At 31.1% G+C, this 25,227-nt stretch overlaps 3 protein-coding genes across 3 annotated transcripts; 1 reads left to right on the forward strand and 2 right to left on the reverse strand.

The window, feature by feature from the left end:
* LOC104718339 (E3 ubiquitin-protein ligase BOI-like) lies at positions 11,643–12,892 on the forward strand. Its single transcript, XM_010436064.2, has 2 exons — positions 11,643–11,794; positions 11,894–12,892. The coding sequence occupies exons 1-2, from the start codon at positions 11,739–11,741 to the stop codon at positions 12,750–12,752; spliced, it is 915 nt and encodes a 304-aa protein (XP_010434366.1). The 5' UTR covers positions 11,643–11,738; the 3' UTR covers positions 12,753–12,892.
* On the reverse strand, positions 18,985–20,515 carry LOC104718340 (fe(2+) transport protein 1-like). Its single transcript, XM_010436066.2, has 3 exons — positions 19,934–20,515; positions 19,674–19,823; positions 18,985–19,590 (listed from the first exon to the last, which is right to left on the reverse strand). Exons 1-3 carry the CDS (start codon positions 20,513–20,515, stop codon positions 19,285–19,287), a joined length of 1,038 nt encoding a protein of 345 aa, XP_010434368.1. The 3' UTR covers positions 18,985–19,284.
* Positions 23,006–24,398, reverse strand: LOC104718341 (fe(2+) transport protein 2-like). The gene is made up of 3 exons (XM_010436067.1): positions 23,777–24,398; positions 23,512–23,661; positions 23,006–23,378 (listed from the first exon to the last, which is right to left on the reverse strand). Exons 1-3 carry the CDS (start codon positions 24,380–24,382, stop codon positions 23,073–23,075), a joined length of 1,062 nt encoding a protein of 353 aa, XP_010434369.1. The 5' UTR covers positions 24,383–24,398; the 3' UTR covers positions 23,006–23,072.

The following is a 25,227-nucleotide window of genomic DNA, read 5'->3' on the forward strand; positions in this document are numbered from 1 at the left end:
AATTTTATTTTAATAACTTTGAACTCATCTACAACTATTTTTTTAATCTAAAAGTTGATCAGGATCACCCTGTTGAGAGACATCCTTCTAGAAAACAAAATACAAATTCGAGTACACTGACTCATATGGAAAACCCTCTGATGAAACCGGAGTCGGTGATAAATCCTAAACTTCACACGAGTGAGGATATTAAAAAAAATGTGATTAATAGTATTAAACGCAGAGTGACACTTTTAACACCAAATATCATATTGGACACCTCAGTATATCTATTTACTTTTATAGATAGTTTTTACTTATTAAAAATATTTACTTTATATTCTTTATTAAATTTAATTTTATTTTAAAAACTTTAAGTCCTAATCTAGTATATATATATAATACTAGTTTATACAGGATATTATTTATTTAGTTCTTTAGATAAAAAAAAGAAAATATTGTATACTCATTTCGTAACTATCTTATATTATATACATAGATTTGACAATGAGACAGTTTGCTAGTATTTTGGTAAACCAATTTGTTATATATTTATAACGTGTACATGAATGCATGCATATCGATGAATAATACTGTAAATTAGTAGTAATATTACAAATAGTCTCATCAACATATCAGTTGGGAATTGGATGATTTATACTGATTTTGACATTTAACTAACAATTATTCAAATCACATTTCCTTTGATTGGTCCTTTTAGTAATCAAATCATAGCCGCCTAAGATTAGAATCTTCGGACTGCTTAAATATATTGACACGTTAAAAAAAAAACTTAAATTCCGTTTAGCATATAACTAAAATTTTAATATCTCTACAATTCTAAACATAGGGTCTGAATGTTTTGGTAACAGCGGATTTACTAGTGCGGGACAAAAAATTTGATAGTACGGTACGCTTCAACTGCGGTACGTGCAAGACAAATGTATTTGCGGGACAAGTGCGGTTATTCTAAATTAAGCAGTACAAAATAATGTTTGATTGGTAAAAAACAATTTGCGGTACGGATTTTAAATTATTTTATTAATAGCTAATATAATTATATATTTTCATTTTTTACTAATAAATAAAGTTCTGATTTCTGAATTTTAAATACCAAAATTTATTAAAAATTAAAATTTGATTGATAAAAATAATATTGTGGTTCACAATTAAGAGAATTTTTATGATTTATTTGTATATGTGCTTTTTTGAAAGATAAGTGTAATCTATATCTAGAAAATATGAGTGACTTAAAAAATGAAAATTTTAATTTGACCTAAATTTTTTGCTTAGTTTTAAATCTTTTTTAATCATAAAGTTAATATTTTATAATTTATAAATAAATAATGAAGTAACTTTTTTATTAAAAAGACACATTTAGAAAAGTAAATTATCAATGAGAATTATTAACAACATCAAACTTTTTTTTGTTGATTACAGTATTAAATATTTTTATTAGTCATAAAACAGAAAATAATATATTAATATTTATTTTTATTCAGTGCGTATTTGGAAACAAACCGCTACATAATTGATAGTCACTTATGTAAGTGCGGTCCGTTTGTTAAATAACTCCCCTTGGAAAACGCTAATTGACTTTTTCACTTTAAAAAAAAACGCAACGACAACTCTCTTTTTTGTGAATGATGAATTAAACAGTTTTTAAAAAAACTCCGCAAATGTTATGTTACCATTCAACGCCATAACTAGGTAACAACCCACACATAGTAAGGGATAAATCAATTTAAAGAAAATTATTATAAGTAAAATTATTATTCTAGAACCAATATTTGTTTATGTCAAACATAATATGTAATTGAAGTTTTTTACTCCCTCTGTCTCATAAAGATTAATGTTTTGGGATATTTTTTTTGTCCCACAAAAATTGATCTTTTGTAAACTTCAAGAAATAATCATTGAAAATATTTAAAATTTTGAATTGTTATTGGTTTAAAATTAAATAATATCTCTTTAGTCAAAGAAAAAATATATATTTAAACTCAATAATCATTGTTTTCTTAAAATGTGTAAAAGCTTCTAAACATCAATATTTTAGAGACAGAGGAAGTATTTATTTATTCAAAGCTACGTTTTTTCGTGTAAAATTATGAAAATATATATTTTTTGTGTGCTTTAAAAATCAATTTTTATATTTATGGTTAATCGAGTAACTATAACAATTTTTTATAATATAATAATCACTCATTTTAAATATATTATGGTTTTTTTGGGTACCAAATTTATTTATAATGATAAGGATTATTGTCTCATTCCTTTTTGATAACACATAGATTAATGTAGAATTAGAACGTATATTCATATTCGGTTATAAATATTTCTATTTTTGAATGAATAATCACACTAAATGTTGAGATTAATTAGTTTACATACTTAGATATATATAAATAATAACACATCATGATATCCCCTAATTTGTTGTCATTTTATATTTATTCATGAATATATATAAATCTATATTTATTGGGAATTAAGTTTCTTTTAATGAGTTGGAGATAATAAAGGGGTAATATATTTTTCTTTTTATAATCAATTATAATAACTATTGAAAACTTGTTATTTAAATTATTATGGTAAGAATACTAACATAAAAAAAAATAACATTTTTATATGATTTTGTTAATAAGTTATATGTTTAATAAGTTATATGTTATTTCTTTTTATTAACTTTATATGTTTTTATAGCCTTTTTAAGTTATTACTTAAAAATAATATAACTTTGACTTGTATATTTGTAAGTAAATTTTAGTGACATTTTAACTTAAAATAGTATGTAATTATTTAATTAGTTTTAATATGTGATATTTAAATTTGTGTGAAAATTGATGACATATCTAATTATTATTCAGTGGATTGTTTTAATTTAAATATAATGACATGTTGATGTAATTAAGTAGAAAATTGAAGGGTTTTTTTTGCTAAATGTGTTTCGCGCTCTGTGGCAGTGATACGTTAACTTTTTCAAGAGAGTGTTTTTCTATTAATATATAGGGGATATAGGTTTGGTTGGGATTGATCTATTCGTGTGTGGTGGGAGCCACTAGCATTAGCTCAATTGGGCCACCTACGGCTTATATCGTGTTCGTGTCACTAATCTTGCTTTGAATTATAAATTTGTTGTGATGCGAATAAAGTCGTGTATATTGATTGTGTTGGACTTGGATGCAACCAAACAAATACATATAGTGATAAGGAATTACCTAATATGTTAAGGAAAAAAACTATGGAGTTTAGGATCCAACTAAATATATATATATATGGAAAAAATGTTATTAAAACTCTCTAGTCTACATGTTTGTTGATTTAAAGTCTGAATTCTGATTTTGAAAAAAAAAATACTAATTATTCGTTGACTTTCAAATAAATCGTAAACTCTTGTTAACTTAGTACTTTGAGGCACAACATTAAGTGGTCAAACGGATAAATTAAACGAGGTTAATTATATATTAATAAGATCCGTTAATAGCAAAAGTACGCTGTTTATAACACACTAAAACCCTTAAATTAAAAAATTGATTCTCAATTTCCCCAAAATCACAAACCCTAATCGATCTAAATTTATTTTTTCTTCTTTAATTTCTCTTTTTTTCTATGATTTCTCTTTTTTTTTCGAGTTGACGAGATGAGTTCTAGCTCAAAGACATCAGTGGTTGTTTCGTTCGACCGTGGAGTACCACTGAAGTGTGTTTGTGGAGACGGTGTAACGATCTTTACATCGAGAACTGAAGAGAATCCTGGTCGACCGTTCTTCCGTTGTATAACAAAAAAAAAATTGGAATCTTCTCGTCATAGAAGATATCATGTTCAATTAGGGTTAGACCTATTAGATAGTTTGTGGATTGGGGAAATTGAGAATCAATTTCTCAATTTGGGGGTTTTAGGGTATTATAAACAGCGACATTTTGTTATTAACGGATCTCGTTAACAGATAATTAACCTCGTGTCTCAAAAGGCTAAGTCAACAGGAGTTTGCGATTTATTTGGAAATCAACAAATAATTGTCGTTTTTTCCTCCAAAAGCAGAATTCGGGTTTTAAATCAACGAAAATGTAGATTTAGAGATTTAAATGATATTTTTTCCATATATATATCCAGTATAGCAACTTTGTGTAATTGATAACCAAAATAGTTTATAAACTATTATGATGAAGTCTTAAAACATAGCAATCTGAGAAAATTTAATCATATTTACGTAAAATTACGGGTAATTAAGAAACTACTAGTTTAACTAAACCAAACAGAAATTTCGAAAAAAATTATGATAATGAACGCTACTTCAAGAGGCACGAGATATGTTAATTAACTTATTTTTCATATGATACTAATATTTTTATTAGTTTTTTGAAAGAACTAAAATCCCAAATTATTTGGTTAGCTAGATAGTTTCTTTTTAGTTGTTCTACTTCACTTTTTCTCAAATCATATAAAATTATAAGATGTCAGTGTATTGTTCTTGTAGATATGTGACAACAATTTTTAAATCGAAAACTATATCGATTCTTAATTTGTCTGTTGCTATATAATTCAAAATTCTTGGTGGCTAAACATTTGTTAAGTAAAAGAATCCTAATTTTTATGACTAGTACAACTAGTTTCATTTAAAGTTTTTTACTCTCGATCGTGGTCAAATAACAAAGTAGTTTGATTGTTCGAATATTTAACATTTATTAGTTGTAACAAAACATAAACTGGTCCACAAAAGTGATAGAAACAATCAAAAGCCAAAAATAAACAGAAGACCCTCGTAGAACGTCTAATCAATTTTGTCCTTAACTACTATATATTTAATAATACACAGATAAATAAAAGCCCAAAATTTTTTGACATATCAAACGTACTCAACTTTCGAAAGAAACATTATTGAAAATTATTTGGACCCTCTCTTATGAGTTATGCATTTGTGGTTGAACATTATTATCACTGTTGACAAAATCTTGTGATATTAATGGCTATACATGGGACATGAGTATATTGTATAGTCACACTCACATATAATCATGTATTGACTATTGTATATTTTAAAACTTTAAATATGTTGGTATTTTTAATAACATTATTTCAGTTCTGCTCATACTTTAATAACATGTGGTCTTCTTGGAACCTCAAGAATAACATCATTTTATTAGGAAATGGAACCATTCTTACGAAAGCATGAGATTATTTATGTACACACTAGCCCAAAGAAAATAAATTATGCAGGTGGTATATATATAGTCGTATAGTCCGTGGCGTGTTAGAAATATATCCAGATTTAAAAAATCAAACAAGTATATAGCATTACTGTATATACAAAAAAAAATGATATTAATTTGAAAGTTGGAGCTAATACACAGTTCACATTGCAAGATACACGCGTAAGTATATGTAATTAACGTGGCCTGTTATTCTCGTATTAATTAATCAATCAAAATTGAAAGTGTCCATCAAATCGCATTAATGTTATTGTAATGTAAACCAAGTTATAATGCACCGGTGGACATAAGTTTAAGGCATATTGAGTTCAAAGATTAGCACGGTCGTCGATGTCTGTCCAAATCATGACAATGTAAATCATCTAATACGTGCTAATTCATTTATTTTTGTTTTATATGAAAGATATAAATTTAAAGATATTTGATAGAGTGAATGTGATTAGATGTGATCGATGTCGTGGTCAAAACTTAATCGGCGGGATTGGTGGGGAAAAAAGAAATTATGGAGTGCATTTACATGATTCGATTTTAGATATAGGTGGCGATGACGATAATTAATCATGATGTGAGTAATGACTATTGACTATGAATCTAACCTAACTCGATTTTCTTTGTGACAATTACTCCTTCGTTTTGTTACCATTTTAAACTTATCAACTTCGTTTTCGAACCTTTCTTTTTATTGCATAGTTATCGATTTTTGTCCCTAATCTATAACCTTTTCCCTTTATTTTCAGTATTCTTATTACGTCCTTTAAAAAAAAATATGGTCGTAGGATCGACGCTTTTGTATGTAGCGTACATGCATAGATTGATATAAAACAAAGATAGACGTATATATACATTATTCTTTTAACAAAAAAAAAAAAGAAAAAAAAGAAGCATATGTAGATATCCATTACTCATTTACACATTAGTTGCAGTTGCAAATAAAAACAAATAAATTACTTTATCAAAGCAAAGAGAACAAGAACTTGTTCCAAAGTAAAATTTAAAAAGTTTGGTCTCACGTTTGNCCAAAAAAAAAAAAAAAAAATAGTTATAATAATGGACCAGATATATATCTAAGTAAAACGATATAAACCTGAAAAAAACATAGACAAGAAAAACAAGTGTGACTATATGATACTTTTTGTGTTAAAGAAAGTATAAAATACTTCCACTTAAGTTTTGGAGTTAACCAACAGATTGGTTTGAACTATATTTGGTCCGACTTTTGTTTTTAGAGGATGACATAAGTAAAAACTGAGCGAGGTGGAGAAAACTTACTACATTGAAAAAACTTCTTTAGAAATTTTAACCTAATAATATATTTGGTTAGACAAAAATATGAAACAAGTGTGAATTGTGAATCACGGGAGCTAAATTGGTATTTGAGTCGATTCCTATGACGATAGAGTCGGAAACCCAAAGCCGAATATTAGAAAGTAAAAATTCAGATTAGATACTCCAAATCAAATATTACGTGTGTGCACTTTGTTATAATTAGTTGATTTACTTTTTAATCTCACTTTTTCTTTTTTGTCCCAGTGACTTAAGCAAACATGAAGGAAGGTGAAAAGGAAAAAGATGCTAAGAAATGAGAATCTATTTATACAATGCCGATTTGCCATTATTCTTTACTCTATACTTTTATAGTTATGAATTATTCAATAAATAAATAAAAGATCACTCGAAAATCAGGTTAAAAGGCAAAGTGATTTTTTCCCCGCTTTCTACAAGTGTAGTCCACAATTTTAAATCCTTTTTGTGACCTTTTTGCGATGCTTCGCACCATTAAGTTTCATAACTTAGGGCACGCATTAGACTTGATAACTTCTTACATACAAATATATATTACATATACTACAAACAACTAAATGGAAGATATTTAGTTTGAATGGGTTCCACGATGTTTATTCGGTTGTCACTTAATCACGTCAACTGAGTTATTATTGAATATGATAGATAATGTTTATTTGCTGTTAAACACATCATGAATTTACATTTAACAAAGAAAAAGTAATCTACAAACTTGTCACATGATTAAGCATTTATAGGACTTTTGAACAAATGTTTAATAAAGTGTATAATGTCATTATCATAATACAGACAAATTAGCCGTAGGTTCTGATCAGTCTCCACTAATTATTTTTAAGCTTTGCATGTGTTTCTAAAAGTACACAAAAATCTTCACCTAATATGCCCTCCCTTCTCCAACTTAGCAAGCACTAATTAATTTACTATATCTTATCTTACATCATGATCAATATAATTATCAATTCCCAAGTCTGGATCACCACCTAATTATTATAATACACTGGTTAGAGCAACCTTAATTTATTTTATTTGGTTTGTCATAGATTAACCTTTTACTTTGAAATTATATTAGATAAAGTATATATATATATATATATATATATATATACAGCTTATAATTGGTCTTCCTACACTCATTTAATTTATTATGTAGTCTCTCATCTTTAGCGATCTTCGTGTTTTCTTTACTTACACGTTGCTTTAGTCCGGTTGTTACGTCTTTGAAATGTCTTTTCAAAAACCTCAATATTCACATCTCCATATGCACAATGTATCGTATGAAGTTTTCTTTTCCTGCCGTATGTATAAACTAAAAAGAAAGTACACAAAATAAAGTTATACTCGAATGTTGACGTTTCAGCAAATCGAAATGCCCTATGAAACTACAACTATAACTTTTGCAAAATCAAATTATCGATTCTTTTTTCGAATCTATTAATATATATGTGTATATCATTTTAAAAACATCTAACAAATTATCTAAAGCATAGGCTTTGAGATTTTAGCAATGCTTAGGGAATCTGTCACCAATGCTAGGAAGTCTCAGACAACTATTGAGTGTGAATCTACCGTTCATATATATTCTCTAATATTTGCTGGAAAAGAAAATTATTCTCTAATTTGTATTATTCAACTTTTCTATTTATTTTAATAAGTTTCTTTTGACTTCTTTTTAATGGTCTATAATGACCTAACAAATTTATGGAATAGACTTTGGGTGTTAAATGTTAATAAAAAATACTAGTAAGAATAACTATTTAGAAGCCAATCATCCGGCCTTGGATAGGATTAGGATTATAAAATTTTACCCATACCTAGATTTTCACAAGTTAGTTAAAAGTTAAAACAATATTAAGATATATAAAGGTATTATATTTGTTGATAAACGTCCATGTGTAGGAAAATATCTTTTGTATGGATATAATGTAGTAGTTATTAAAATCACAGATCAAACAGAGTCAGACTAATTAACCCTCATATTTGAATTAAATTAATGAAAGTAATTACAATTGACCCGTGAATAGAATTAAGTTCAAAAACAGAATAGACCTAATATGTGTCATCCGTTAAACCCGTGATAGACCGAGCGTGGGTGGATCAATCTGATTGACACCTACTAGTAGTTGGTGCTGATAAGGATGGACCAATTCGAGTTTTCAAAAGTTTATATGTATGTATATGTCGTTCCTTCCACTTTCTTTCCGCATTTTTCCTTGTCTCTTATGTAATATGAATGCAAATGTAAATGTCGTTATCTGTAAATAAAGAGAAAGTATAACACATAGCATATAAAACAAAAAAAAATAAAAAAATAAATGAAAAGGCTTAACTGTAAAAGGGATCGGACAATCTAATATAAGTAGAGAAAATAAGAATTGTTCTATACTAGTTTTCTTTGGTCTTTGAATTAGTTTGTTCGAATGGGTTGAGAACTTTCAAGTTGTCAAAATCATATATCAAATTCGATTATCTAAGGAAAAATTGTTGTCGTTTCTTAATAGTCACTACAAACATTTTATATAGTAAAATATTTAATTTCTTATAATTTTGGAAAACTAATTTGGATTTTGGATCAATATCTTTTAATAACTAAAAAGGAAAAATAGTTGAGAAACATAATTGCGTAACTTATCCTCAACTGAAAGAATCAATGTATATATACAGATAGATATATAAGATTAAAATTCAATTCACACTAGTTGTTTAATTTTTTATACTAACTAATATTTGTTTCCATCTCCTCACGTTTCCTTCAAAGCATGAACTCGGCCACGTATGTCCACAACCACATCTATCTTGCTCGTCTGTCTAACTTATGAAATCAATAATTATTATTACAAATCCACATATAGAATATAAATTGAAAATGAATTTGAAAACGTATAATGGGACAAATAAGTCTATTTAAAAATGATAAAAGCTCTGAACAAGGTTCAGCATACTGATGATGTTAGGCGTAGTTGCTGACATTTGAGCAAAAAGTCGAGAATTATATAGACAGCCGAATATGTCGACAAGATATATAATACAAATGAAGTTGAGAAAGAAAAAGACAACCGAAGATGTCTTTTTCTACGAGTTGGCTTATCCTCAGCACTGTTCAGTATTATTATGTTAAGGAAAACAATCCAGTTTTTAGGTCTTATAGCAATTTGCTTTTTTAATAATAATAAAATCTGTGGTAAAACAGTTACCACACATAAAATCTAAATATTTATAACTACAGTAATATGTTGTCGATTCAAGCAAGATGCATGCGATGTTATATTGAGAAAGACTGAACCTACTGGTAAACAATATAGCATGATTAGTATATCAGATTAAAAAGGTAGATCAAATGGTATAACGAAATTAAATATTTGTATTTCTACTTATGTTATCGTTAAACGAATGATATGCTATGTCCAGATGTCCTAACATAACGTTATCATCATTCACCGATATTTTCGACAAATCACTCATCGACAAAACATAATATGTATTGATACATAAAAAGCTGGTATGAAAAACATTAGATTCGCATCAAGATAACGTTTAGACAGTGGGTATATATATTAACAACAAAAATAAAGAGAGAGAGGGAGACGCATGAAAATGAAAAAAAAAAAAGGAAAAGTCTTTTTTGCTTATGGTCGACGTGTCCCACAACCAATGACCCAAGATATCACTCTCACTTACAAGACCTACTTGTCCGTACTATATAAACATTATCGAATGATTCCCATTTTTATTTTTCTTTTACATTTTGCATTAAAATCGGAAAACTAATAAATACTATAAACAAATTAAAAGCGACGAGACGACAAGTCAAGAAGCAAACAAAATTGGTGGTACCGAAACAATTTATAATCTCTTTTTTTTTTTCTTTGGTTATTGCAAATTTCACGAAGATATGACACAAAAAGGTTCTCTTGGTCCCACTTCGACGTGGCCTCAATCTTTACATCATGACCCCACACGTTTCGCACGTGCAACTTTACCAGTTACCACAAAAAGATTAATAAACATAATTAGTAACTTGTATTTAAGAAATAGGAGTAATGTTTTGTGCCTCAAAGTATTTCATCGTAGCTAAAATCTAAATGATCCAAAGATAAATCACGGAATTGTTATAAAGTATATATGATGAAAGTCTTGGATATGCCACGGTGGAACATGACATGGCAAACATAAAGCAGAGCTTTTGCCACATGTTAGAAAGTAATTTGAGAGCATGGTAAAATTTATCATGGGGATGGTTTAAATTTTAAATAAAAAAAAAAACTGAAAAATGAAAAGAGTTTTGCATGTTTGAAAATCTATGAAATTTAATTACAGTTATCACAAAAAAAGGAGACATTGATAAGATAGATATGGTTTGACTAAAGAGAGGTTAAATTGGAATGTATCTAAACACAAATACAGTGAACTACATATCTTTTCTTCTTTTCTTTTTAGAGAAAACAGCTTTACAAATGTTTCTTATTTTTTTTTATAATGGAAATACAGCTTTGCACATTTTAATTATTTTTATCTTTTGAGTTTTAAAATAAATACAAAAAAAAAGATGAACCATTAAATAAAATCTAATAGCTAATGTTAATATTGTGTCATTAATTAGCCGAGTTAAACCAACATTGATTTGTTGTTAATAAAATATACTATGTGTGTATATATTATTTTTATATTGGGAAAATAATATTATAAATATATTGATAATATAATGGTGCTTTGACTAGTCAAGTTCACTGTTACCTACGTTTATGTGGCTGTTGCTAAGGAAACATACATGAGTGCATCAATTAAAAAGAAAGAAATATGACAAAAAAAATTACTTTTTACAGGCCCAATATTGCGAAATTCAAGAAAGATAGTTGTATATGCAGATTAAATTTGTTTTTGAAAAAGCAATGTATTTTGGCTTTTTTCTAATTCCACATTCTATTTAAGCACATAAATTGTCTTTGCCAATATTTATAATTTATTAGCATATAATTCAGTAAAACTTTTGAATTTCCAAACATATATGGTAATCATAACCATAAAAATCAATATTTTATTTGACTTGATAATTATTCAAAATAAAAACAATAAATGTGTATTTATAGAAAAAAAAGTGAAAATATTGACTTTTTCTCTCCCTTAAATAAAAGCCAATCCCATAGATTTCTTCACCAGTCGCCACAACTCCTCCTCCCTCTTCTTTCTCTCTCTCTCTCTCTCTCTCTCTCTCTCTTTGTTTTCAGAATCTCTCGGAGCTTTTTAACAACAATGGCTGTTGAAGCTCATCACTCGAACATTTTCTCTCAGTTAATATCATCAAACAGGTAAATAATAATCTGTATTTTTGTTTTTTTTTGTAAACAAAATTTTCTCTATCTTTTTTTTTCCTTTTAATAATCGTTTTGTGTGTGTTATATTTGCAGAGATTGTGTTAAATTCCAACAAAACATGAATCACGGCGAGTTTAATCTCGCCGGCGGCGAAGTTCCGTTAATAACCGGAAACTCTCTCACCGTTGATCCTTTAGCTGCAAAAGCTAACGTCAACACTTCTTACAACTTCACTGCTCCTCCAACGTCTACAAAACGCCCGCGTGATTTTCAATACCGCGACTCAGACGCTCAGTTCGCGTCTGCGGTCAAACGGAGGTCCGTAGCGTTTGACTCATCCTCGCCGTTGTCATTGATAAACGCTGAGTTCGTATCTCAGATCCAAAACCAACAACAGACGGAGATCGATAGGTTCGTAGCGCAGCAAACAGAGAAGCTTAGAATAGAGATTGAAGCTAGGCAACAAACGCAAACGCGGATGTTTGCGTCTGCGGTTCAAAACGCTATAACCAAGAAGTTAAAAGAGAAAGACGACGAAATCGTACGTATTAGGAACCTTAATTGGGTTTTACAAGAGCGTGTGAAGAGTCTTTACGTGGAAAATCAGATTTGGCGCGATATCGCTCAAACAAACGAAGCAAACGCTAATAATCTTCGGACAAACCTAGACCATGTTCTTGCTCAACTCGAAACGTTTCCAACCGCTTCAGCCGCTGTAGAAGATGATGCGGAATCGAGTTGTGGAAGCTGCGGTGATGGTGGTGGTGCTGAAGCGGTTACGGCGGTTAGTGGCGGTTGTAAACGGTGCGGTGAGAGAGAAGCAAGTGTGTTGGTGTTACCATGTCGTCATTTGTGTTTGTGTACAGTTTGTGGTGGTTCGGCTTTGTTACGAACTTGTCCGGTTTGTGATATGGTCATGAACGCTAGTGTGCATGTTAACATGTCTTCTTGACCATTTTTGTTTTCGTTCGTTACAATTTAATTTATTTTGTAGTTATTCTTCGTTAGGATTTAAAGTCGCAAAGAAATAGCAAATTGATTCTTGTCTTTTTGTAACTACTGGCTATAAATTAGTTTTTCGTTAATTCTTAATTTCTTACGATCCTTCAATGGAATCCAAAACTGAAAATTGTAAAAAAAATTAAAAAAAAATCACTAAATAATTTAAGTCGAAGAGAATATAATTTTGTGAAAAAAGACTTAATATAATGAATTCAAACGATTCGAAATTTGTTTTGAAAAGTAATTATTCCCGAGTTCTTTTTAAGTTGCACCGTTGTTTGGTTGCTTATTCTCGAAGTTGATCACATGAGTTTTGAATTATCTAACTCCTTTTTAATGACTTTTAGAATGTCGATATATATTGAAAAAAATTATCTATAGATATTATAATATTGCAGTTTGGCAGTATCTTCTATCTTTCCAACCCCGCAAAAATAAATGAAACCAGAAGAATCATACTTCGCTATCAAAATTAAGATAAACAATGAAAATGAAAAAAAAGAAATAGTCTGAATTCGATTGCCTCAACGACATTTTCAGTTCATAGTCATTATAGTTGTCGTGTAATAAATATTTCAAATTCGGATCATATCATGTGCAGTGCATGTCTAGACAAAATACAATACCCCCACTAAAATGGGTTTTATTGAAACTATATATATTTAATTCTGTAAACGAAATTAGAACGATGAATACGATGTGTGAATTCACGAGTTACGATGATTGCGTCCAAGAAACGTTACCATGTCTCTATCTAATAATTTAGTCTATAATTTCCCTTAGAATATACCAAAAATTAATTAAAAATTTTGGATTATATGGCACGTACATAAATAGTCGCCAAAATGAAACTGGTACGACTCTGAGATCATTCGTACATAAATTATTTAAAGAGAGAGTTGAAATCACATTGTTCCATGTCTTCGTTTCTTCCCCATACTTGCTTCTTTTTTTTTTTTGGGCCATGCCCCTACTATATACAAACATAGTTATTTATTACCCTCACCCAAAGTTCTATGTTAATGTCACCTAACCCTATCTTTTAATTTGTTTATATATTTTAATGTCAAATTTATAAAGCTTTTCCAATATTTGATGTTTTATAAAATTTAAATGAAATACCTAGATCTTTAACCCTTTTTCAAATGATAATTATCGTTTAATTTAGAATAATATCAAACATACAACCCAAAAATAGAATTATGCACATCAAACTTGTTTTTTGGAATACATCACTTCCTGACATAAACATATACTCAAAAACAAAATAAAGTTAGTGGGATATATAAACATAAAAATCATATTTTATACATATCACTAAATGTTAAACAAATACTTATTCCGTCTCAAAATATAGGATTTAAACTAAAAACACGCAGATTAAGAATTATTTACTTTTAAAAAGTCCAACTAATTAAAAATAATATTATATAATATAAAATAATTATTTTAAAAGTTGCATAAAAACTTGAAAACATCCTATATTATGAAACAAAAAATCTTTTTGAAACATCCTGTATTATGAAACTTAGAGAGTATAATTCTACTTTTACAGATTTTTTTAGCACAATCGACTTTACTTCCCGGAAAATGATTGACAAAAATTATAGCTATATGCGAGTAATATATAAATATTAAACAGAAAAAAAAAAAGAAACCATAAACCAGAAGATCCGATTATCCAATTAACACAAAAAACAAAATTCACTAAGTTGAATGATTCTGTAAAAAGGCCGACTTCTCAAATGGGCTGTCCTAATTTTTCCAATCACCATCTATTATGCTTTAGATTTCTTAATTATTGGTACTCTAGATTTGAGAGATGGAAAAAAACATCACACGGCAAAATTACCTTGAGTCTTGAGAAGAAAAAGGAACATACAAATACCATGAGTCGTGTGACCAATTCCCACTACAAATCTACCAAAGAGGTGTGTTATAGTGTGATAGATGCATAAGAGAAAATCCAACCATAAAACACCAAAATACCAAATTTTGACACTAAATTTAGTATTTTGGTATCTCAACTTTTTTTCCATCACCAACCAAAACAGCAAAAGTTTTGATTTAAGATTCTCATTAAAAAAAAAAATAGTTTGATAAACATTAATTTTATAATGTTATGTTTTTAGTATTTTATTTAACTTTAATATGATTTTAAAAATTTTAATCAATTTGGTATTTATTTTTTTAAAAATTATATGAATTATTTTTTCATATTATATTAATTATAGTTTATAGCTCATATTATTAAATTTAATAAAATAGTTTTATAAATTTTGGTAATACATTTGTCTTTTAGAGGACAAACAACAATTTAAGTTCATTTTTAAATTAAAAATATAATAAACAAATATTTATTTTCAAGTGTTTCATGAACAGTATTATACTAAGTATAGTGTAATAATGTTCATAAAACACTAAAAAAAAAAAATAGTATATGTTCTACCTTTTGGTTGAAGTATATTTGCACTATATTTGATATTATACCCTTAGCGTTGGAGTAGCTCGAGAATGACAAGAGGAAGCAATCATCCAACCATTCTCATTTTAACCACGCAATTTTTTTGTATATCATAGAATATCAAAGACTGATACAAGCTCGAGCTAACTCGGCTGGTACGATCCGGTTTCGTCGCCAAACTTCTCGAACCAAGGAAGGAGTGGTTAAGGGACAAGCTGCTCAAGCCTCCAAACCACGAACAAACACATAACGTACGATCCGGTTTCGTCGCCAAACTTCTCGAACCAAGGAAGGAGTGGTTAAGGGACAAGCTGCTCAAGCCTCCAAACCACGAACAAACACGTAACCTGGGGAAGACGAGGTGCACCACACGAGCTGCGAGATTCTCGTGATAAAACACAAAGGTTCTCTAGCTATGGAGTATCGGGTCACGACAAAGCTGAGAACGAAGCGGCTGCGCAAACTAGGGCAAGCTTAAAAGAAAGTTCTTATTTTTATTTCATCGTCCAAAAAAATAATGATACACGGTGCCCTTTATAGGCAATTACAAGAAAGAAGAAAAGAAAATAATAAAAAAATACAAAAAAAAATACAAAAATTAAAATAAAAAAATACTCTAGACTCTAGAGTTTATTGTGCAACAGTCTTAATTGAAATAACTAAATATGGCTAATTTAATCCTGCAAAATCAAAGCAATAAACTCATTAAAGTAAAAAATGGAAATAATTCAAAAACTTACCTTCACAGATCGATAATGAAGCAAAGTCTTGAGCTTGTTCACCAAGCCTTGGTTCTAGACGTTCTCCTAGTCTTCATGCATCCTCTATGTTGATCACAAGGAAGTTGTGGGCTTGGGCCTGCGAGCCCACCAGTGGCCAAAAGTCACTCCGAACTGAATCCAGGTCACGACTCACGGTGGAAGGTGGTGCAACGTCTTCTTCATGTTGGTCTTGAATTGTAGAGAAAATAGCTCGACCCAATGGCTCATGTGGAGGTGGTGATGAGCTGACTTGTTCCATGAGTTTTTCCACGTACTTGTTGAACTTGTGTTGAAGCACTTTAGCTCGTTGTCTTGTTATGGCTCCATCAAAGACTTGTGGTGCTTCCGGTTTAGATTCTTTGTCCGGTTTTGTTGGACCATCCGGTTCAGTTGGGATGTCCTCATCAAAGACTTAAACCTCGAAAGTTTTTTTTTATTTTTTTGGTTTAAGGACAGGTGTTGCACCTGATTTAAATAGTTTTGAGAGGATCCGTATTACAAAGCACACGACAACAACATATCAAAAGAGAATCATGTAAAACCAGTACCCAAGATGATCGCATACTTTCGGTAAATTGTGAAATTACTTTTCGTAGCCATGGAGTTAATGGCTAGAGTGACTAGACCCGTAGCATTGCTTTGGATCAGTTGAACTGAAATTTGTTGATTTACGGTTTTTATTCAAGATATTAAAACGAGAATTAGTGGTGGCACAAGTTTTTCTCTAGCTAATTTATTGCTATTTTATCGGGTCTAGCACTCTATCCACTGATTCCATGATCACAAGCCTCTACATACTCTGATATGTTTACACAAATTTGTACCTTTGTTATAACAGGCACTACTTTGCCTAAAGTTTACTGAAGACATAGATAAGAGAATCTGAAGACAAGACATTTAAAGTGAATGGTCATATTCTTCCAAAATCGTTGGTTTTCCTCTTCCTTGGCCCTTTCTCACGCTCCATTATTTTTCGCAAAATAAATTTTGAAAGAATTATTGATATATAACGAAAGTCCTACTTATTAATAGTATAATTAAGCTTTCAACAGTTTTGTTTTCCTCTCGAACTCAATAGAACTTTGGAAATAAAATTATAGAACTTTAGTAAGATATGTTAATTTTGGCAGTATTGTCTTTTTTTTTTTTTTTGGGTCTATATATGCTAATTTGGCAGTATGCTATATATAATTCTTATTACATGACATTCGAATTCTCGTGAGAGCTTTGAAAACAGAGCACCTTACGTGTGTTTCCAACCGCCCAAAAGATGTATGAATCAAAAAGAATCATATTTCTTCATCCGACTAAAAATATTGCATAGTCATTATCGTTGTCGTGCAAATAAATATCTCAGGTTTGGATCATATCATGTGCGTTGCATGTATTATGTACAGGGCCGGCGCAAGTTATATGGCTGCCTGAAGCAAAATTTTTTTTTTCTAACACTAAACAAAGAAAAAAATATATTTCTAAATAAATACACTAGCTAGGCTTGAACCCCTACCTTTAACAGTGTAATGGAGGCTTTTACCACTACACCACCCTAGTTTTCAAAAATATGATGCCCCTAAAGTTTATTATATTTATCTGCTGCCTAGCTTTACGAGCCGGCCCGGGTGATTATGTATAGACAAAAGAAAAAAAAAACCTCATAAAACTTGGATCAGAATAAATAATGCTTCAATTCAAGTGAAGCACATTATTTGTAGAGTTTTGAGACTCTACAGATGCTTAATAGCGGTTTTAAGACAAAAATCGCACATCATGCGATTGTTGTCGTACTATGGTTGTAAGTTGTAACAGTTAATAACTTCACAAAATGGGCTGACTTCATATATGGGCCGTAAGAGTTAAATCAAAACGTAACTCCCACCCTCTTCAAAAGTTTTGACCTCAAAACTTGATCTCCTACATCAAAACGAGTTAAATCAGTAACATTAAACGTAGGAGTTACGTTAAACTCACCGGGCAAGTCAATGCGGTACGCATTGTTGTTGATCTTTTCTAAAACTTTAAACGGTCCATCCCCGCAAGGTGCTAGCTTTGAACTCCTTAGGTTAGGGAACCTCTCTTGGCGCATATGCAGCCAAACCCATTCTCCCGGCTCGAAGGTTATCTCCTTCCTTCCTTTGTTGGCGTGCTTCACGTATTGTTTGGTCTATGCTTCGATGTTTTCCCGGACTTTCTGATGTATCCTTTTAACGAATTCAGCCTTTTATAATCCTTCGTAGTTGATATCTTTGGCTTGCGGAATAGGGGTAAGGTCCAAAGGTGTTAGCGGATTTACTCCGTAGACTACTTCAAATGGCGTCTTCTTGGTGGCCGAGTGAACGGTGCGGTTGTAGGCGAACTCAATGAATGGAATACACTCCAACCAATTGTTCATGTTTTTCCCAAGTGTGGCTCTTAGTAAAGCTGACAAGGTGCGGTTCACCACTTCGGTCTGGCCGTCGGTTTGGAAACCGACTGAATCTAGATTTCTATTTGGCTATTGTTTGTTTGAAGTTTGAACTTTGACTTTGATTTTTTTTTTTTAATAATAATAATTAAACAACTAGATTTCTAGCTAAACCAATAAACCATTCGGTCTTAACATAAAAACCACAGTTTTTTTTCATTTATATGAATACTAGGATGTATTAACGCATTGGTTCAACTGGTAGATATATTCATTCATTCAACTGAACCGGTTCGAACAAATTTTCAAATAAATTCTAAAATCAACTTGCAGAATCAACAGCTAGCTAGTAGTACTGTAATACATGATAAATTTGATAATTAAAGCAGTATGGTGGGCAATGCAAGTGATTGACAATGGACCAATCAATACCTAGCTAGTTGTAAACATAGAAACTTATAGACTGTGATTATGATTAGTGTTCCAAGTATTGACATGCAGCTTTACCGAATATAGATTACATAGCAAAAAATAGATGTTATTTTATCTTGCAAACAACAAAAGTTTTATTTATTTATATGAGATATACGAAAAGATTACACGATCGATATGAACTATATTGCCTTGACAAAAAAAAAAAAGGAAGATAAAAAACCTATGAATCGCGGGACCTATCACATTTACATATCTACCAAAAGACATGTACCTTAAAGTGTGATAGATCCACGCAATGACACAAGTCTTTTGTAAGGGGGATAAAAAAAACCGATAGAGAATCGAGACATAAACCTAAAACGGTTTTTAGTTCGACGATGAAATCCACATGATTTCAATTCCAAAATATCCGAAGAATTTATTAAGCCCATTTGGCGATTACAGACATTCCACCGCACCCGAGAAGAGCCGCGACTAAACACTTGACCTGCATTTTGATGCTACCTTGAAGCTTAGGTCCCATGAACTCAGCAGCTAGAAGATCGACGAGCGCCATGTAAATCAGCAATCCAGCGGAGCATGCATTGAGAAGTCCAACCGTGATCAAAGCTTTTGGACTATTATCTTGGTAAACCGTTGATAGAGCGATCCCTAATGCTATTCCGAATGGTGTTGTCACCGCGAAAAAGAATGCCATAAGAAACTTTTTCATATTCGTGTACTCAGCCTGAAATAATATTTTTAACATTAGATGTTTGTGTATAGAGTAACATATATTTGACGAAAAGTTATATTTTCATTTATATTAACCTGGAGGATGCAACCGCCAAGACCCATGCCTTCGAACATTTGATGGAAGCAAAGAGCTGCAATGAGTCCTTTAATGGTGCAAGTGTCACTAGTTGCTCCTAGAGATAGTCCGATGACTACCGAGTGAACTATGATCCCAAGTTCCAACACCTATATATCCATAAAATAAAATAAAATGATATTCGGTTATATATCATTTAAAATGATAAGGTCAATTAATATCCGCTTCCTGAAATTTCCATAGATATATATGTACTAACCATGGCAATGACCCGGAATCGCAAGAGTTGTGCATTGGCGGCATCATCTTCTTTTACTGGTAAGGTGACATCATTTGCGGGACCGTGGCCATGACCATGGGGAACGATCCCAACTGCGTGCTTGCTTGTGTAGAGGCTCGTGGCCATGGAGTCAATGGCTAGAGTGATTAGACCCGACAACATAGCGAGAAATCCGGAGAAAGGAAATTTATGCCACGGGTTCTCTTCAAGACATATAGATGACAACATTTCGAAAGAATCAGGCAAAACATGCATAAATCCGGTTCCGAGAATGATCCCGGAGGCGAAACACTTAACGATAGTGAAGATGTTTCCGTCTGGTTGGAGGAACGAAACGTTACGGCTAAAGAGAGGAGCTCCGACACCAATCATGCTTGCAACGAGGATAGCGGCGATTGCTATGATTTTGAGAGGCAAAGCTTTAGCTTTGTTGACGCACGGGTTCGCTGACTCGCTTCCGCATTCTTCCGGCGCCGTTGAAGTTGCTGGAGAGATTGCGAAAGAGACAAAGATGAGTACGAGGAAGATTGTTTTCATGGTTAGTGTTGAAGTTGAAGCCATTTCTGTTTCGTCTTTTTTTTTGTTTTTTCTTGTTCTTGGAGTTTTGTATGTTTAGGTTGTTTAATGTTTGTGTCTTTGGACGTACTAGATGAGCCGGTTTATATAGTAATGTGTGCCGGTTGTTTCCATGCCATTTATTCTCGATGAAGAAAGAGAAGTAGTAATTGATTACTCGTTTGCTTCCGGTGTGAAACGAGAAAGTAAAGTAATTAATAGTTCAAAAATAGTAATGAGAGAATTATATATGAAAATCACCTAGATTTATTTCTTAAGTCACATAAATTCATGGAATTTTGAGATTTATATAATCAACCTTTGATAAGTTATTTAAATATATTTTTCTTGCATTTGGTAGTTTGGAGTTCTGGCTTTAGCGGATGAGTACACGTACACGTCCATGTAATTGTTCACTGCCCTGATGGAACCATATTCTCAATTATTCGGTTTCCTTATATTTATTTTGTTTGCACATAGTTTATATGTTGGGTACATATCAATAATAACCAATTGCTCACCAACAGATTATAAGGCGTTTCAGTTAGTCAACTGTCAAAACGTCTTAGTTTTGTAACAACCACTATATATTATTTCTTCTATACAAAATATATGATATGTCTAAATGAAAACTTGTATGTTTTTGAAAAGAATCTATGGTATGTTTTTGGATTTTATTTCAGTATATTTATTTAAAACAACGTTCATTTAACAAATTTGATGGAAAATCAGTTTTATCATGTTAATTATCTCCGAGTTTTCAGAATAGGAATATAGTTACGTATACATTCGAGTTTTTAGATTTGAAAAAAAAAGTTCGAAACTAACATTTATATTATCGTTTAAATGCATTCCTCATGCCGTTTGCCGAGCGGTCGCGAAGTCAACCCCATGCGTCTTCTACAGTTCTGCATTAGGTCAACTTTCACAAACGTTTACTTTAATCTTGTACACTATTTAAGTTTAAGCTCTAGAGTTAGGTTAATAATACTATATAGGATTGCTACGAGCACAACATCACACGTGACGAGCTCGTGCTCGGTGTATGGTTGCAATCCAGTCACCAAAAACACTACATATCGTACATATGTCATTATCAATTAATATAGTTACTTCTATGTGTCTATCTATATATGAAAAACCATATAACTGATATAAGTGATTTGTCAGCTGTCAGCCTGTCAATAAAAAAAAAAGAAGGTGATTTTTCAAATTTTGAATTGAATTTCTTCATGGTTTAATAAGCATAAAACAACTTAAGTTTTCGGGAAGGGGTAAGTTTTTGGGATATACAGTAAATGTTTTATGTCAATCAAAATTTTCATGTATTAATACGAATTCTTTTTTGTTTTGCATGTCGTTCCGAAAGAATCTATTTTGCACTGTTCTATAGAAGAAGGAATAATTAATCAGATTGTTTGTCATAAAAGTAATCATCATCAGAATAAAACATAATAGTTGACAAAGAAAAATCATAGAAAAAGATAATGCTTTACATTATCCAGTATATTCATTACTGTCCATGCCGAGTATGTACCCAATATTCCACGGCATGCCTCATAACTTAATCAACTTCGGTTAAAATTTTCGCATTTTTATTTTATTTTTTAAAGAATGAATAAGAAATATGCATCAAATTTGATTTACAGTACTGTATTATTAATTTGTGTGATTTAGTTCCCACGTTTTCATATGGTTTGGACGAGCACGAAACAAAAACGTGCCAAACGCATACTCCACCGACGTGACAAAATGGTTATGTGTCGATTCGTAAACTTTCAAAACCAGAGATTAAAAGTGTGTATGATTTGACAACCATAATGCTAAAAACTACATTAAGCCTCATTAGATATGCTTCAACTATTTTTTATTGATTTAAGTATACTCTTAAGCTAATAAATTTAAATCTTTGGAAAGAAACAGTTCACCTTGTTTCAAGAGATTCGAAATTTACAAGTACTGTATTTGATATGACTAGTTGTATGGAATCAAACCTGTATGGATTTTTTGTTAACAAATTAAGTCCTTAACTGGAGATGGAATGAAATAGGGATACCTACAAATCTGTGTGCTTTTTAGTTTGAGCAATTCCTTACGTACAAATTTATGTGTTTCTTTTTTTGTATTTGTTATTATTGGTTTAATTATTTTAATGTACTTTTAGATACGAGTTCTTAATGTTAAAATGTTGATATAATATGTTGAAGTTTAAATCTAACCATTTAAAGATAAGAGTATTTTGAAATTGCCATATCCGTGTAACTATAGTTTCAGACCTATCTTTTTCTCTTTTATAACTAACATGCATGGACTATCAACAAACCTCAATAATTAATACATGCCCCAAAGAAGAAAGTAAACATCACATTCTTATTAATAATGTTACATTGTCATAAATAAAATTCTTTCAAACTCTAACAATGCCATATATTGCCATGTGAATATATCTCAGTATACAAATTAAAATAATGAATCAAAATTTAAAGAACCCTCAAATGTACAAAGGTGAAACTTAGAAAGTAACAACAAATTAAATAATTTATTAATTCTGTTGAAAGAGTGTCTAAGCCCACAAGGCAACGATCGACATTACGGCGCAGCCGAGCAAAGCGGCCACGAAGCACTTGATCTGGAGTTTGACGCTGCCTTGGAGCATTGATCCCATGAACTCTGTAGCTAGAAGGTCGACGAGGGCCATGTATATGAGCATTCCGGCCGAACAAGCATTTAACAGTCCAATCGTAATCAATGCGGTTGGACTGTTATCTCTATAGATATTCGACAATGCGATTCCAAGAAAGATACCACAAGGTGTTGTTCCAGCGAAAAGTAATGCCATCAAGATCTTCTTCACAGTTGTAAAATCTGCCTGTTTACATAAATTAAATACATACAAACGTAAATTTTTAATTGATATAAACTATATACTATATAATAAGTGTATGTGGTTCAGAAGAGAGAATATTTTTTTTACATAATAAATGTATATATGTACAATGTACCTGGAGGATGCAGCCACCAAGACCCATTCCTTCGAACAAGTGATGGAAGCACAGAGCTATGATGAGTCCTTTAATGGTACATGCATCATTAGTTGCTCCTAGAGATAGTCCAATGACAACCGAATGAAATAAAATCCCAAGCTCCAATACCTATTCATAAAGTTCAAGTTAGCTTAAAGATGGCAATATAAATCAATGTCTGATTTGAATTAAAATACTACGTTGAATTCAAGACCGTTTAATCTTATTTTGGAAACGCACTAACCATGGCAATAACACGGTACCGCAAAAGTTGTCCATCATCTTTAGTTGCTAGCACTACACCATGACCGTGACTGTGATTGTGGCCTACAATTCGAATTGCCTTCTCTTGATCAATGTCATACTCGTCAGGCACTGGTCCAACTGTGTCCTTACCAGTATAAAGGCTGGTGGTAATAGAGTCAATGGCTAGAGTGACTAGACCGGACAACATAGCAACAAAACCAGCGAAAGGGAACCTATGCCACGGATAATCGCTAAGACATTCCGATGACAACATCTCGAAAGAGTCAGGCAAGACATGCATGAAACCGGTTCCAAGGATGATTCCGGAAGAAAAACATTTTACAATCATGAAACCATTGCCATCGGGACGGAGGAACGAAATGTAACGGCTGAAAAGAGGTGACGCTACGCCTATCAAGCTTGTCGTAAGGATGGCTACAATGGCTACGAGTTTGAGTGGGAATGCCTTAGCTTTATCGACGCACGGATTGTCCGAGCCGCTGTCGCAACCTTCAGCGGAGGTTGAGATCGCCGGAGATACGGTGAAGGTGAACAGGATTAGGAGAATGTAGACGAGCTTCATGAATAGTTTGGTAGTAGCCATTAGTATATAAGATTTGTTATTTTATAATAATGTATGATGTGGGATGAGATCAATGTTTTGTCTTTGGTTTGGTTTATATAGAAGATTTGCCGGCTTCGTTCTCTCGGTGCTGATTTGGTAAGTCAATTTATAAACTAATGGATTAAATCAATAGAAAAAAGATAGCACTAGAGAATCGGAATCCTGATTTTATTGATTGTGTGTATGTACAGTAAAACCTTTATAAATTAATAATGTCGGGATTATGAAATTTTATTAATTTATAGAGGTTTTAATTTTTCGATAAATTAATAATTATTAATTTAAAAATATATTTTCTTAATTTGGTAAAAAAAGTTTAAAAATAAAATTTAATCGTTATAATTAATATTTTTATAAAACCAATTAAAATAAAAATAGCAATTATCATGTTTTGAAGATAGTACTCAAAGATTTTAATACAGTAAAAATATTAAAAATAAACTCAAATAAAAGTTAATGTGTATATATATACATATATTTAAATAATTTTATATAATTATTAATTTATATTATTGATGGGACCATATATTTACAAAGGATTTTCAAAAATATGATTATTTTATTATATTATCAAATTATGTTTAAAATTAGACTAATTCCATCTTGAGACCGAATAAATTTATTAATTTAACAAGTATTAATTTATCGAAGTTCTACTGTGCGTACATTATCAGATAGAAAAGATTCGAATTGTATTATCTTATCTTTGATTAATCATCGGGTGGACCGGTGGAAGAAGCCTGGAAGGTGTGGATCATGCCAAACGAATGAACGATACATGACGTTTCGTATTATTTTACTGTAAAAAAAACAAATCGAACTAG

Source organism: Camelina sativa, chromosome 10 (assembly GCF_000633955.1).
Source record: "Camelina sativa cultivar DH55 chromosome 10, Cs, whole genome shotgun sequence".
Classification (NCBI taxonomy): domain Eukaryota; kingdom Viridiplantae; phylum Streptophyta; class Magnoliopsida; order Brassicales; family Brassicaceae; genus Camelina; species Camelina sativa.

Excerpts from the sequence above, each read along its gene's own strand:
- LOC104718339 (XM_010436064.2), top strand. The coding sequence starts at position 11,739 with ATGGCTGTTGAAGCTCATCACTCGAACATTTTCTCTCAGTTAATATCA. Across the intron at positions 11,795-11,893 it reads CAGTTAATATCATCAAACAG|AGATTGTGTTAAATTCCAAC; the intron begins GTAAATAATAAT and ends TTATATTTGCAG.
- LOC104718340 (XM_010436066.2), bottom strand. The coding sequence starts at position 20,515 with ATGGCTTCAACTTCAACACTAACCATGAAAACAATCTTCCTCGTACTC. Across the intron at positions 19,824-19,933 it reads GATTCCGGGTCATTGCCATG|GTGTTGGAACTTGGGATCAT; the intron begins GTTAGTACATAT and ends ATGGATATATAG. Across the intron at positions 19,591-19,673 it reads TTGGCGGTTGCATCCTCCAG|GCTGAGTACACGAATATGAA; the intron begins GTTAATATAAAT and ends ATATTATTTCAG.
- LOC104718341 (XM_010436067.1), bottom strand. The coding sequence starts at position 24,382 with ATGGCTACTACCAAACTATTCATGAAGCTCGTCTACATTCTCCTAATC. Across the intron at positions 23,662-23,776 it reads GGTACCGTGTTATTGCCATG|GTATTGGAGCTTGGGATTTT; the intron begins GTTAGTGCGTTT and ends CTTTATGAATAG. Across the intron at positions 23,379-23,511 it reads TTGGTGGCTGCATCCTCCAG|GCAGATTTTACAACTGTGAA; the intron begins GTACATTGTACA and ends TTATGTAAACAG.